This window comes from Phyllobates terribilis, unplaced genomic scaffold (genome assembly GCF_046119375.1).
Source record: "Phyllobates terribilis strain yellow unplaced genomic scaffold, ASM4611937v1 Scaffold_1__5_contigs__length_1240528914, whole genome shotgun sequence".
NCBI lineage: Eukaryota > Metazoa > Chordata > Amphibia > Anura > Dendrobatidae > Phyllobates > Phyllobates terribilis.
The window spans coordinates 726747527-726763502 of record NW_027362761.1 but is presented as its reverse complement, the minus strand read 5'-3'; the positions used below and the strand labels follow the sequence as shown (position 1 = coordinate 726763502).

Here is a 15976-nt window from a genome sequence, read left to right as displayed (position 1 = left end):
GGGACGTCCCACTAGTAATGGATCTGTGTCTCCCTTCCTTCCCTTCTGCTGCTGAAAGACTGATTTTGGTAAGACCTTACCTGTAAAATCCTTTTCAGCGAAGGAAGGAAGGGAGACACAGCACCCTCCCATGGCAGAAGTGCATTATTGTTTTCTAGATGCGGCTTGACTCCTCTCTGATGGCGGTCATCTGGGCGGGGGTCGGCGCGCTAGAGCTCTGTTCCAGCATTGCCAGCTCATCGCAGTTGTCAGGTCCAGTGAGTAGTGCCTGGGACTGTGTGTTTTTTTCTGTTATATGCATAACCTGTTCTCTCGCATTTCTGAATTTTCGGAAGGGGTTGTGTTGTTCCGCTGGTGTTGTCTGCTCTTCCTTAGCTTGTGTACGGACTGAGGAACATGGGAGTAGGAGGAGCCTAAGCTGGAGGGGCCGGTCGTCACTTTTTGTAATCTGAGGTGAACTATCCTGTGGGCCTCCGCCTACCCACTAGTAATGGATCTGTCTCCCTTCCTTCCTTCGCTGAAAAGGATTTTACAGGTAAGGTCTTACCAAAATCAGTCTTTCCTTAGTATTGTACAGGTGATAATTAAATCACCTGCACAGGTCAAGATTCCCACACCTTGTGCAATGCTAAGGAAATCCTGAAAATATGCACTGTTGGTGGCCCTTGAGGACTGGAGCTATGCAGCCCTGCATTAGACACAGAGGGAGATTGATGGGGGAGGGAGTGAACGGCTTCCCTCTTCAAACGTTCCTTTCAACTGTATCTGCATCCAGGAGATAATTGATACATTTTTGGGTACCTCAGTGCCTTTATATTGGCAATGTCTTTCCTAATGCTTCTATCAAGCTGGATTGTAGGTTGTAGAACGGTGAGCTGGATGAGAGGTGGGAGGAAAGTTCAATGTGGACCTGCTTTTCAAGGAGTTTTGAAGCGAAAGGGAGTAGTGATGGCCTGACTAGGTTAGGTCAAGTAATGGCTTCTTCAGGATAGGCATGATTGTTGTGTTTAACCCTAGAACGCATGACCATAAAAATCTACATTTTCACATACCTGGGGCCTTTTAGGCCCGTGTGCAAATAATAAATAAATGACCAACTGGAAATGACAAACAACTATATACCTGAGGAATACCTAGAGTTTCAAAATTCTAACTAAAGAAATCTTGCAGAAAATAGAAAACAATTAACAGGGCGGGCCTGCGAGGCCCCAGGTATGCTTTCTAGGGTTAAAAGCAGAAGGGAAGACACTAGAGGTTAATCATAGGCTATAGAAATGGGTTAGTCAGGATAAGCATACTAGTGAGTTTGGGGAGGAGGTGGGATGAGCGTGTCAAACACAAATGGTGAGGTGTGATTTGGAGAGAAGATGAGTAAGATTTTCTTCAGTGATGGTGGAAATGAAAGTTATGGGGGAAGAACAGTGGTCTGTTATGCAGGGAGATTGTACATTAAAGCTTTGTCTAATGTGGTTGATTTTTATTTTTGAAATGTGTAGCATAGTCTTTACAAAAATGAGGGACTAACTGGGAGGAGGAGGGAGTTAAGTGTTGAATAACTGGAGTTATGGAATAAAGAAGATGAGTTGTAAGGTAGTCCTGTTTAGCAGAGGTGAGGGACAATTTGAAAGTGAAATTTGTTTGAATGTGTTCGTCTTCCTGCGAGTGCGTTTTCTTTCAGTGCTTCTCCACAACCCTGGACTCTTTTCGCAGCTTTTTTGTGAGGTTGGTGTGTCAGGGTTGTCTGTTGATTCATTGCCTTTTGCTATGCACTAGAGGGGGTGATCGAGTCAATAGATGACTCAGGTGTAAAATTATAGAAAACTGCTGCTGTGTTGTGGACTTAAGATATGATGGACAACGGTAAGAGTCAAGTATTCAAGTGGTTTCTGCCAGGGCTATGCTAACTACTGGTTTTGTGAAAGAGGTAGGCGAAGAGATTAGGGATGAGAAAGAGTAGATGGTCAGATGGGGCTGAGGTTAGATAAGGAACATAGGCGGGTGAGAATGATGTCTTGGGGTATGTCCATCTTTAAGGGTGGTTGTGGAGGACCATTCTAGAAGACCTAAAAAAGAAACAAGGGCAAGAACTTGGAGGCTGTTAACTGATGGGTGTCCATGAGGATGTTGAAATCATCCATGATGATGGTGGGGATAGCTGTGGAGAGGTGATTGATAAATGCAGTGGCAGGTCCTGGGGGTCAGTATATGACTGCCACTTGGAGGTTGGAAGAAGAGTAAAGGTGGGATTGGTTTGAAGGTGCAGTTGTTTGCCTTCTTTTTAACAACTGTGGGTGAAATGAAAGCCACCATAACAGCAGTGGAGGCTGTATCAGATGCTGTCGGCCTTGTTTCAGTGAGTTTCAAGGATGGATTGCAAGAAGTCATGAATGATACTGCGTTTATTACAGATGCAGTGGGCATTCCATAGTACATCGGAGAGAGGGAGTGGAGGAACAAGGGTCATGTAGATGGATTTTACGTTAGAGGTATAGTGCTTTTGGGTAACTGGGGAGTGATGAGAAGGCAAAATGTATACATTTTAGCTGCGGTGGTCCAGAATTGTGAGGTATCATCACCATAAGGGAGAGGAGATGGGAGAGTGCAGAGCTTGTTTTGTGTTTTAAAAGGTGGGATCTGATGTTAAAGAGCAGGTGGGAAGGTGGTGTGGGGTGAAGGAGAGATTGTTTTGTTGTTGGGGTTCGGAGATGGCGAAGGAAAGTAAGGAATTAATAGAGCTATAAATATAAGAGCATATGCAAACATGGTGATGGAGTAGAATAATGAAAAAGGGAGGTGCTAGGTTGTAGCTCTTACCTTCTGCTATATTTCTTGTATACTCCTATATTGCACTTAAAATGCTGGACTTAAGAAAACTTCATGAATAGACCACTAGATATTTAAAGGAAGCCTATCATTTCCGATAACTATTAACCTGCAGATATCGTGTAAATCAGTAGGTTAATAGCATTATGAAGGTGCCCAGCTGCAGTGCTGAAAGTGTGGCACCTGGTAAAAAAATGAATTTAATCTCTCCTAGGAGCTCCCAGCTTTTAGGCGTGCATGGAGAAATTAGTCACTGCTCATAGTTCTGAGTGTGCTTAAAACTACCACGCTATGCTATACAACTATAAGAACTTTCCAGTACTGGTTGATGGCCTGCTCTGCAGTGCATGAGTGCCGGGGACTTTCTTATAGCTGTGTCAGAGCTGGCTGTCAAATCAGTGTGGGGTGTAGTTACAGCCACAGTTCTTGGTGCTGGGTGCTGTGAGCAGTGACTGTAACAACTCTGGGCATGCCTGCATGACTGAAAGCTGGCCGCTCCTGGGAGAGAAAATGTTTGGTTAAAGTGTTTTGGGACTAACAATAGATTATATGACCAATTTGATTCATATATACAATATATATACATTTTTTAATTGTTTTATTTAAGACAATTATTACTGAGAAATTCTAAGTATAAAACAGATCATCATGAACCATACTCACTTGATGTGCTCCAGGTCCTATAGGAATCCTATTCTCCTATGCTAACATTTGGATAATGAGCTAAAGAAGCCATGGCCTGTAATAGATGAGCAGTGAAAGATGAGAAGGACAATAATGTGTGCACACGTATTAAACAATTTGTATTTTTGATTGAATTTTATTATTGAACAACTGCAGTACTGTCGGCCAATCAAAAAGGTTAATAAACCTGAATATTTAAGAAAGTAAACAGAAAATGTAAATTTTCCCATCTCAATTGTTTTCATCTGATAGAATAATAACGGACCCCACCTTCTTGATTTCCCTCTATCTCCACCCCCCTCGTCTTTGACAGCTCTGGCTTCATAAAGCCACAAAAGGGTGGGGATAGATGGAAACCAAGAAGGTGGGAAGGTGTATATATATGATTGGCCCCGCCATGAAGCACTGAGCCCCTGTACATCGTTTGAACAGTCATTCTGTGCAAACAGTCCCTTTTTAAGAATGGGCCACAAGTTCTCAAAGGGGTTTGTCAAGTGAAGAAGGGGCTGTCATATTTTTTTTTTTTTTTTTGTAAAATAAAGGAATTATCTATATTCATAGCTTTTGTGTTATACGCATGTCTGAATTAAAGATATTGATAGAATTGGTTGTGTGACAAACTAAAGCCTTATTGGAGTTGATCGAAACTCTTCAGGAGTTAAAACATGATCTATTGTATTAATGTACTTTTTCCCCCAGTCTATTAAATAATGTAATTTAAATATTTCGGGCAGCGTGTGATAATGCCACAAAATGGTAAATTTAGTATGCCCACTAATTCCAGGTATTTCCTTTCCTCTATCCTGGACTTTAAATATCATAGCCAGTGTCTGGCATATAGGCTCGCTTTCATTCTGAAAACCAGCCTCTATTAGACACATGGATTTTCAATAAGTAGCCTTCCGGCAATGTTAATATTTATTCCTTGCCCCCAGCTTCAGTTGTTGTGTGGATTTATTTTTTGGCATTTAACTACAAGTATTGCTAGCTCTCCGGAAGTTTTTTTTTAAATTTTGTAAATGTTCAAGTTTTATTCTTGCTTGTTTCTTTTTCCAAAGAGATCTAAACAGACCATAAACTTCGTCAAAAAATTTCATTGGTATCAAAATAGGAATATCTTTACTAAATTACCCCTACCAATGACTAACATGGGCAGTTTGCGCCAAGAATTTTTGTTAAATATTTATGCAATAAGGGGTTAATCTTACGTTTGATAAAATCCAATGGCCTAGCCATGATATGCATACCCAAATATTCGACATCTGAAACTACTTTTTATTTGCGGTTAATGACAGATTTTTGGCATAAACATCTTACTGAACCGCCCCCATTCTTTTATAAACTTGCAGCAGGTTTTTGAGTTGATTTTGAGTCCATCTTCAACCTGAAAAGATCCAACTAGCTCATCTTTAACTATACCAGCCCATAGCAAAACCCCATTTCCAACTTGCTGGCATCTGGAACAGTAACGGGCACAGACCTCCACTTTGACTCAGTCACGGGCCCTTGAGTCTGGTCCATAAAGTGTTACACTCGTCTCATCCGTCCATAAAACCTTTGAAAAATATGTCTTCACAAATTTCTTGGCCCAGGCATGACGTTTCACCTTCTGTGTCTTTTTCAGTGGTGGCCTGTTTCCAACCTCCTTACCATGGACATGACTCTAAGCACTGAACACCTTGTTCTTCTGGGCACTTCAGGGATGTTGTAGTTCTGGAATATGACAGCACTGGAGGATTATGGGTTCATGGTTTCTTCAAGTTTTAATTCTTCTCAAATCTTTGGCAGTTAATGTACATCTTTTTTTCTCACCACGGTTTTTTGCGACCCTGTTGACTATTTACTACAATACTTTTGATCTGTGATCGCAACTTCAAGAGTGCTGCATCCCCTCTGTAGGACTTAAAACAATTTTTGACTTTTCAGAGTCAATTAAATCTTTATTGTACCATTTTGCCTGAGGAAAACGAGCTTCCTAATTCTGTACACCTTGATAGAGGGTGTTAATATCTTAAGGCCACCCCTCCCTCGATACACAAATACACACCATCTGATATATTTCATCCAATAAGCATTCAACTTTGTACAGCTTGGTGTTTGAAAATGTGCTCCAGCTGTAAAGTACATGCTGGGAAAGCACCATGTTCTATGCATAAGTGCAAGCACTTGCATGATTTACATGGTGAGTGCATTTATACTGTCTTATGGGAGCAGAGGAATGACATGAGTGGGTGACATCAGCTTGCAGTGCTGCCCTACCAAAATCAAGCAGCGACTGTGAGCTGATATAAAGAGGTGCTTGTGTGTGGTCAGGCAGATATGCTCACTAGGTACCAATACAAGACAAGGTGCTCAGTGCAAATATGGTGCCTGAACCTGCTGGGCAGTCGTACAAGTTGAGAAAAAGAGAGTGCTGATCTCATCTATTTTATTGCTCATTTATTACACGGTCTGTGGCTTCCTTAGTTCATTAGCCTAATGTTAGCATATTAGAATAGGATTCCTATATGACCTACAACATTAAGTGAGTATTGTTCATGATGATCTGTATTATACTTAAATTAATAATCGTACTGACAAAGTTTAGGATAATCGTTACTGAGAAATTTTCTGATTTTACATTGACAAGTATAAGTAATCTAGTTTCATTTTGTGTATACCACCATCTGGTTTGTATAATTCATTGGTTTATGATCCGAAATAAAAATTATATACTGTAAATGTGATACTGAAATGGTTTTTCTCTTCCATACATGTACACTAATGGCCGAAAGTGTTGACACCCTTGAAATTGTTACAGAAAATGAAGTAATTCTCCCAGAAAATTAGTTCAGTTACACATGTTTTTTTATACACGTTCATTTCCTTTGTGTGTTGGAACAACACGAGAAAAAATAGGAAAAAAAATCTAATGGGACATAATTTCACACACAACCCCAAAAATTAGCCAGACATAATTGTTGGCACCTTTCCAAAATTGTGGGAAAACCACTTTGTTTCAAGCCTGGGATGGAACAATTTCAAGGGTGCCAACACTTGCGGCCATGACTGCATATGTACTATACACTTAGGGCTTTTACACATTGTCATTATTTCTTTTAAAGGCTGTCACCCTGAATGGACCAAAACGTTGGCCTCCACTGTACATACAAACGGTGACAAAATTGTTGCTACACTTCTTTTAAAGAAACACCACGATGGTCACTGAAATGGCTTTAGTTCTGCAAATAATTTGCAGTTTAAATTTACTTAATATCAGCTAATGAAAATCAGACATTGCTTTCGAATGGTGATTCGACAGAAAAATATAAGAAAACAAACTAATGAAATGACCTGGACAAAAATGATTGTACCCCTAACTTAATGTTTTGTTGCACAACTTTTTGAGGCAATCACTGCAAACAAATGATTTTTGTAATTCTCCATGGGACTTCTGCACCTGTCCAGTTATTTTGGACCACTCCTCATGAGCAAACTGCTCCAGGTGTCTCCGGTCTGAAAGCTTCCTTTTCCAGACGGCATATTTCAACTCCTTCCACAGATGTTCAATAGGATTTAGATCAGGGCTCATAGAAGGCCACTTCAGAATAGTCCAGTGTTTTTGCTTTTAGCCATTCTTTTGATGTTTATAGCTGTGTTTGGGGTCGTCATCCTGTTGGTGGAGGACCCATAACCTACAACTCAGACCAAGCTTTCTGACACTGGGCAGCACATTTCACTTCAGAATGCATTAATAGTCTTGAGGTTTAATTGTGCCCTTTACAGATTCAAGACAGCTTGTGCCAGATGCTGCCCCAAAACATAACCAAGTCTCCTCAAAGTTTTACAGTAGGTACAATGTTTTTTTCTTTGTAGGCTTAATTTTTCGTCTAATCATAGAACTGATGTGACTTTCCAAAAAGCTCCAGTTTTGGCTCATCTCACCAAAGGACATTCTCCCAGAAGCTTTATGGCTTGTCCGTATGCATTTTGGAAAATTCCAGTCTCCACTTTTTTTTTTTTTATGATTTTCTTTCAACAGTGGTTACCTCTGTCGACTTTCATGAAATCCACTTTGGCCAAGACGGTGACCAATGGTGCAATCTGACACTGATGTACCTTGATCTTGGAGTTTACCTCTGATCTCTGTAGAAGTTGTTCTGGGCTCTTTAGTTACCTTTAATACGAACAGTCTCTTCAATTTTGTCATGAGTTTTCCTCTTTTGGTCACATCCAGGAAGATTGGCTACTGTCCCATAGACCTTAAATAATATGCAATTATAGTAACAGGAATATCAAGCTGTTTGGAGTTGGCCTTTATTGCCTTTACCTTTTAACATATTTGTCTGCATATATATTTTTTTTTGTGGTTAGCCAATAAAGGTATCACTCCGAGAATACTTATGTCATTTTTGGGCATGAAAGTATTTACATTGAACATTTTGTCTATAATTTTCTTTCTAATCTCCTTTGACCACTTTCTCTTTAGCCTTTTTTGGTTCATGTTCAGTGTAGTACACACTGATGCCAAACAGCAAAGGGACTACTTTTCACCATTTAAATAAGCAAACTGACTGATAAGTTTTTAGACACATGTGGTGCTAATTACAGGACACACCTTAGTGTTAACATGTCCCTATGGTCAAATTATTTTCAATCTTTCGTAGGGATACCATCATTTTTATCCAGGCCATTTTCATTAGTGTTTTTGTTTTTTAAAGGTAATCTGTCAGGTCATTTCTTTGTAGTATACTAATAGTATCTTCAAATAGGCAGTCCTTTCAGGATATGTAATTTTTATTTCTCTACGTGGTCCCCTTGTCTTGCTGTAAGCACCTGATAAATTTATTGTGTCTTTATGGGCAGAAAAAGGGGTGAATATTCATTTGCCATTTACATACTGTATGCTTGAATTGCCAACGCAAGACAATAAATTTGTCAGGGGCTTACAGCAAAGCAAAGTGGGCCATATAGAGAAATAAGTTGCATATCCTGAAAGAGCTGCTCAAGCCCTATTTCGGGATACTATTAGCATACTACAATGAAATGACTTGACAGATTACATTAAAATTATCTGTTAAACCACAATTCAAAAGCAACATCTGACTTTCATTAGTTGATATTTAGTAAATTTAAATTGAAAATGACTTTTGCTAGTTTCAGTGCACACTGGGTTTTTCTTACTTTAACAGAAGGGTACCAACAATTATGTTCACAAGTGTATGTATACAATATGTGTGTGTGTGTGTATATGTATGTGCGCATGTGTATGTTGTAAAAAAGGAAACTAAAATCTTCTTTTAATAAGCACATCTTTCTGTGCTGTGGTTGACGCTTGCTTTTGGATTTCAGTGTGTCAATTATCCCAAAATTCGACTTGCAATTTCTTCAGTAGTCTTACAGTATGCAGTAAAGCTTTACATCTGAAAGAACACCACCCAAAGTGTTCAACTCTCACCAATAGCAACTACAGTTCACATATAGATGGCAATGTTGAATGCAATTTTGTGGAAAATTCTGAAGTTTAAAAAAAAAAAAAAATTTCCGCTTTTTTTAATCTGATATACATTTTGCAAAAAGCTTGCTGTACAGCTACATCAATGTGAGAATGGAGTCAGAATGTGTCATTAAAGCGCATCGGTCAGAAGGATTGTGCTCAATAAACCACATACACTGTCAGGTGAGCGCCGTTACACTGATTAAAATGATACTTTTGTTGATGAAATTCGTCCAGTGGTTCTTTTATAATCTTTTCATTTCTGAGATAATGAGATGCTTGTGCTTCGGGGCGGGCCTTTGGAGAGGGGCTTTATCTGATGCTCTGCTCATATATTCATATATACAGCTTCTGACAGGTAACTGTGCCTTCAGTGACCTGCCTCCTATTTTAAATACTGCCTGTGTAATCGTGGTACACCAAGAAATTTGCTTTCAACAAAACAGCCCCACCACATGCGCAGTAGCATCTCTGGGTTGCTGAGAGATGCTACTGCGCAAGCGCGGCCGGCAGCGCCATATTGCTGCAGGCAAATTTATTTTTCCTTCAGCAAAATGGCGCCGCTAGCGGTACTTGCGCAGTACCATCTCTCAGCAACACAGAGATGCTACTGCGCATGTGGTGGGGCTGTTTTGCTGCAGGCAAATTTCTTGATGTATACCACAATTACAAAGGCAGTATTTAAAATAGGAGGCAGGACACTGAAGGCACAGTGACCGATCAGAAGCTATACATATGAATACATGAGCAGAGCACCAGATAAAGCCCCACCCTAAAGCACAAGCATATCATGATCTCAGAAATGAAAATAAAGACTAAATCTGTCCAGTAGTTTTTATAATCAACAAAGGTATCATTTTAATCCGTGTAACTGCACCCACCTGACAGTATATGTGGTTTATGAAGCACAAGCCTGCTGAAGGGTGCGCTTTAAAGGGAATGTGTCACCCCCTCCCCCTTCCTCCCCTGGGCGATATCAGACCTCTACTATGGGCATACCGGTGATAGAAAAGTAAATCTATACATACCTGTATGGTCCATAGCAGAGGTCTGATTACAGAGAAATCTGGTGTTATAAAGTCTGTTTTCCAGAGGCTTGGCGTCTGGGGGACGCCAAGCAAGCTCCTCCTATCTGCTTACTATTCCCCTAAATCGCCACCTCTGTGCTAAATTACTATAATCCCGCCCTGCTCTGCCTCCCCTCCCGCGCATGTGCAAAGTGCCGCTCCCATTGTTTCCCTCCGGCTCCTTTTGGCTGCGTACTGCCAGCGGAGCGGAAGTCTCAGTGACTTACCGTCGCTTAGGCAATACAAGGCTGTGGCGCAGCCAAGCGTAAAAATTTGTTCTTTTTGGGTTCAAGGGCCGCAGACAGTCAGACCAACCCCCAAACTCTGCATTCAAGCAACAGTACGCTGTGGAATATGATGGTGCTGTATAAGTAAGCATAATAAAATTAAATTCTGAAAGCCGTTATGAATTTTAATATTTCTATGTATGGTGTAGGTAACAACATTGGAGTCAGATGGCTTCCAGGCTGATACTGAAGAGGAGGAAGATGATGATGACGATTGCGTAATATTGGAAGAAATTAGAAAAGGTGTGTTTTTGTGAATTTTTAGATAACTTGAAATGGAGTATCACCAAGCTTTTGCTGCCCAACCTGAGAGCAGCTGAAAGTAGAAATAGACCCCGATTTCAGTGTTGTCAGTTTCATGAATCACTTATTTACTGCAGCTTTTTTTAGTCCTCTGTGATAATCCCCTGCTATATAGTCCTCGGTTTCCATGAGCTTTGGTTAGCCAGACCACCACCACATATTACCAGCTTTGTGCCCATGCACAGTGTAGATAGCAAGCTGTCAATGTGGGCAGCTCACATCACTGAAAGAATCGCCAGATTTTCAGTAGATAAAACAATAGTTTCTGAAAACCAAGCAAGTGACAGCACTGGAATTGGGGTCTCTGTCCCAAAAGACATTACAACCCTATTAATGATGGAAAGTGTGTTTTCCAGTATTGTATAAGCCTTTGAAAGCCTTTCTAGAAAGCTTAGATATATGGGCATTACGAGCAGTGTTTTCATTTGCCTACATTACACATTTTCTCCCACAGTCCACTTTTTTCCCTTTTCTGCTTTGTACTATAATAGACAAAACTAGACATTTTAAACTTGCAACATATAACGTTCCCCATTGCCTGTATGTGTTTCCAATACATTTACATTGGTATAACATTTTGAAAGGTTATGTTAAAAGGAACCTGTCACATCCTGAAACTTTATTTACCTGCAGATATAATGTTTTTGTGTGGGCAAATGGCACTTCAATGCTGTCTGGCTGCATTACTGGAGCAGCGGCTACAGGGAGAAAATGAAGTTATATTGTCCCTGCAATCACTCGCTTCCAGTCATCGGGGTGATGTAATCACTCCCTGGCACATTGATCAACAGCCTACTCTGCGCACACATGCCACTGAACAGGCTATCAAAGTGCTGGGGAATGATTACAGCGCTCACGGTTTAGTGAACTTGTGACTAGTGGGGTATGTGCACACTGTGCATTTTTATGCGGTAAATCCGCATGGAAGGGGTCCCAAAAACGCATTGCAAACCTTATCCAGCATTTTTTGAGAATTTGCAAGATCTATGCACATGATCAGGAATATTCCTGACGGGATTTCATGTGTGTTTAAATAAGCAGCATGTCCATTCTTTGTGCATTTTTGCCTGTGTTTTTCTTATACAATGCATTGTACAAAACGCATGGCGAATCCGCACGCAAAAATGCTGTTGAATTTCCGCAGCTTTTTTGCTGCCAAGAGGTGCAGAACCTTGCAGATATTTCTGCAAGCAAATACTGATTGTGCGCACATACCCTTACAGTTCCATGCACTGCCCCAATAGCTGAAAGTGAGTGGCAGCAAGGAGAAAAAAAAAACGTAAAGGGGTTTTCCCACAAAGAAAGTTAATTTTAATCAATAGATCTTGGAATAATAAGTTCCACAATTGGATGTGTTTAAAAAAAAAAAAAATGTGTCCCTGCTATGTACACTGTAATGGCTGTCTGACCGTACAGGGACATGGTCTGATCATACCACAGCTCCTGGGCAGGGGAGGAAGCAAAAGAGTATACAGACAGGACAGCATAGGATCACAGCTAATTCTTTCTGTGGGGTTAAACATTGCTTTGAAACAGGCAGTGAAATATTTAGCCTCACAGAACGAATCAGCTGTGATCCCGTACTGTAATGTTTGTATTCACTCTTAATCCATATGCAAATCTCCACCTCTTTTCTGAAGAGGCTTGCTACACTTCTGGATGTAGTGTGTAGCGGCCACAGACTGGCAGGAGTCAGAAATTAGAGCGCAGGATGTGGCCACCACTCACTACACACGAAAATGTAGCGAGTGGCTTCAGAGTGAAGCCAGAGATCAGAGCGTGGCCGCATCTACAGAGTACGTGCCTGTACTGACACTGCGAGTGCTCCACTGGGCTCTTCCAGTGTCAATGCATAGAAACCGTTATTAGTGTTTAGGGAACACACTCTGAGAAAGCGATTGTCCTGTCAGTCAAGCTCGGGGACAGTGCTAGATAAGCAAATGTGAGGGAATAACTGTGCACTAAGACATTAGCCCCACCAAGGGTGCACCAAAGCACTCTTATTTGCATATGAATTAAAAGTGAAATTTTCTACAACTACACCACTAAAAGGTATGTTACTGGCATGTTTGTTTTTTATATCGGGACCAAGTCCTCTATATAAATGTTAATTAGCTATCATTGCAGTTTGGGTTGGGTTGTGACAGACTCCTTTAAAGGATCTTCTCTTATGGACTGCACAACAAGACAAGTGTAATGGATAGAGCTGAGTAAAAACATGTTTCTTACATTTTCATGCTGTCATGTCCCATTTATTGTAACAAGACAGGTGAGATATGCAGTACAGCCATTTTCTAAAACTGCAAAGCTATAGTTTGGGTAACAAAGTTTATAATGACAAGAGACCAAACTAATAAGAAATGCCCCTGACACATACATGGTTTCTATGTAGCAATTTTCATTCATTTTAATTTTTTTTTTCCCCAGAGAGAACTGCTCCAAAATCCCCATGCAGAATGGAGATAGCTCTGAATGAGGAATCAGCTAATGCAGTGTAACAAGTGGAATATGCAATGTAAATATCTTGCCATATACATAGAGGTTAACATATCTATAAACAATTTTTAAAAACATTTGTTAAGATTCTTACAGATGTGATTAAAATAGAACTACATAAGAAAAACTTTTAATAGGTTTTGTCTCTAATAAAGCTGGATTTAAAACACAATGATTATCTTTATTGTATTGTAAGTAACCCCTTCTTGCCAAAGCCAGTTTTACTCTCCCTGAACAGGCTCAATTTTTCAATTCTGACACATCACTTTGTGATAAAGGAGGAGAAAGACAGAGTCCATCATCAGGGTGATACTTGATAAAGACTCTCTGGAGTCGAAACGTCCTAATACTATACATGGCTGAATAAAGGATTACTTCAGATTTAACTATCACCCTGGAAGTGGACGCTGTCTTTCTCCTCCTTTGCCTGAAATTTCCAAGTGGGTTCCTTGGTAATTAGACGTGCGTCCCACCTGTGAGTGCTCCTGGTTACATCTCTTTTTTGGACATCACTTTGTGGTATCTCCGGGACTGTTCTACATTTCCTAGTGTTTGAGATTTTTTTATTTTGTGACACGTACTTTAATGGTAAATTTGACCCCTTTACCCCCGAGGGTGGTTTGCACGTTAATGACCAGGCCAGTTTTTACAATTCTGACCACTGTCACTTTACTACTGTCACGTTGAGGTAATAACTCTGAAACGTTCAACGGATCCCACTGATCGTGACGTATTGTACTTAATGATAGTGCTAAAATTTCTTCTGTTTGACTTGGTTTATTTGTGAAAAAAACTGAAATTTGGCGATTTCAAATGTTGAATTCTTAAGCCCTTAAATCAGAGATGTGTCGCACAAAATAGTTAACATTTCCGACATGTCTACTTTACATCAGCACAATTTTTGAAACAAAATTTATTTATTTTTCTTGCTAGGAAGTTTATAAGGGTTAAAAGTTGGCTAGCAGTTTCTCATTTTTACAAATTTTCAACACCATTTTTTTTAGGTGCCACATCACATTTGAAGTCACTTCGAGGGGTCTATATGACAGAAAATACCCAAAAGTGACACCATTCTAACAACTGCACTCCTCAAGGTGCTTAAAACCACATTTGAGAAGTTTATTAACCCTTCAGGTGCTTCACAGGAATTAATGGAATGTGAAAGAAAAAGTGAACATTTAACTTTTTTTTTTTTTAATGTGGGTCTAAAGTAAAATTTTAGTATTTTCACTAGGGTAACAAAAAATGGACCCCAAACTTTGTAGTGCAATTTCTCCTGAACATGCTGATACCCCGTATAAAAAGCCACTGTTTGGGCGAAGGGAAGGGGTGCCATTTTGACTTTTTAAATGCAAAATTTTCTGGAATAATTAGATGACTCCTTGTCACGTTTGGAGAGCCCCTGATGTGCCTAAACAATGGAAACCCCCCACAAGTGACCCAATTTAAGAAACTAGACCCCTCGTGGAACTTATCTAGATGTGTTGTGAACACCTTGAACCCCCAGGTGCTTCACAGAAAATTATAACGTTGAGTTGTGAAAATAACATTTTTGTGGAAATAAAATTTTCCCACAAAATTAATTTTCCCAAGGGTAACAGGAGAAAATGGACCTCAAAATCTGTTTTGCAATTTCTCCTGAGCATGCTGATACCCCATATGTGGGAGAAAACAACTGTTTGGGTGCACGTCGGGCCCGGAAGGGAAAGAGTGACTTTTTGGAATGCAGACTTTGATGGAATAGTCTGCCGGCGTCATGTTTGCACAATCCCTTATGTGCCTAAACAGTGGAAATGCCCACAAGTGACCCTATTTTGGAACTGAACTACTGTTCCCTGGTATGTTATTTTTCTAATGTAGTGGCATACGTGAGTTGTGTAGCGTGCATCAGGTTGGCATATGTGAGTTGTGCAAGTCAGAAATGAATTTAGTAGTCCATGAGTGTGTTGTACAATCTGAACCATTCTTTTATACACAGGCCAGGTTTGTCGGGGCAGGTGTTTCATTGATAAGTGGTGTCCTTGCGATACCCCTTCTGTAACACAGTCAGCACCTCTTTTGTGACCTTGCTTTTCTTTTTTTTTGTAGTTTGAGGGACCTCCCGGGGGAAATGTTGGCCTGGTACATTTTGAGCACCTTTCATTCTGGAAGTACTAGGGCCTGCTCCTTCCTGAATGCCAAATATAAGGGCCTTCATCACAACCTCCTGGAACTGAAGGTACAATGTTGCGCTGTGGCCTGCACATTGTGATAGTACAGATAGCACAAAAAAGTTCTGCATGGCCAGCTTCTTGTACCTCATTTGGCCTTGTATGGCTGCTCTGATCAAGTCCTCCAATCAACTCCCCCCCCCCCCCCCCCATGTTCTTGTTGTACCCCAGTACACAGTGTGGTTTGTGGACCTGTGTAGAGGTACCTCGTACATTGCTGGGGTTGCTGCCATTACCATGCATGGTGCTCAAGAATAGGACATCCCTCTTGTACTTGACCACCAGCATGTTGTCACTACATTGGGCTCTGCTCTCGCCCCTTCTGAGCAGCTGCCCAATTAGCGTCTTAGGGAGGCCTCTCTGATTTTTGCACACAGTACCGCAGGCTGCGTTAGGTCTCACAGAGTGGGGCTTGAAGAGTGGGAGGATGGTATAAAAGTTATCTACATAGAGGTGATAACCTTGCTCCAGCAGTGGGTGCACCAAATACAATACCAATTTTCCACTCCCTCCCAGGACAGAGGGGCATTACTGGGTACGTACACTGTGAATTTGAGCCTCCCCTTAAAATGGATTAGGGACTCATCCACACAGATTTCCCTTTGGTGCACATACACCCCTGCAAACTTG

At 40.7% G+C, this 15976-nt stretch overlaps 1 protein-coding gene across 3 annotated transcripts in view; it reads left to right on the top strand.

Annotated features, from left to right (window-relative positions):
- The window catches only part of CHAF1A (chromatin assembly factor 1 subunit A), a 186978-nt gene extending 173686 nt beyond the window's left edge, over positions 1 to 13292 (top strand). The window contains exons 13-14 of one of the 3 annotated variants that reach the window (XM_073686355.1): positions 10487 to 10580; positions 13068 to 13292. In XM_073686355.1, coding sequence (XP_073542456.1) covers positions 10487 to 10580; positions 13068 to 13138 — 165 coding nt within the window. In that variant the 3' untranslated portion in view covers positions 13139 to 13292. The remainder of the gene's footprint in view (positions 1 to 10486; positions 10581 to 13067) is intronic. The other 2 variants (XM_073686357.1, XM_073686354.1) reach the window with 2 other exon arrangements.
- Positions 13293 to 15976: the final 2684 nt, after the last annotated feature.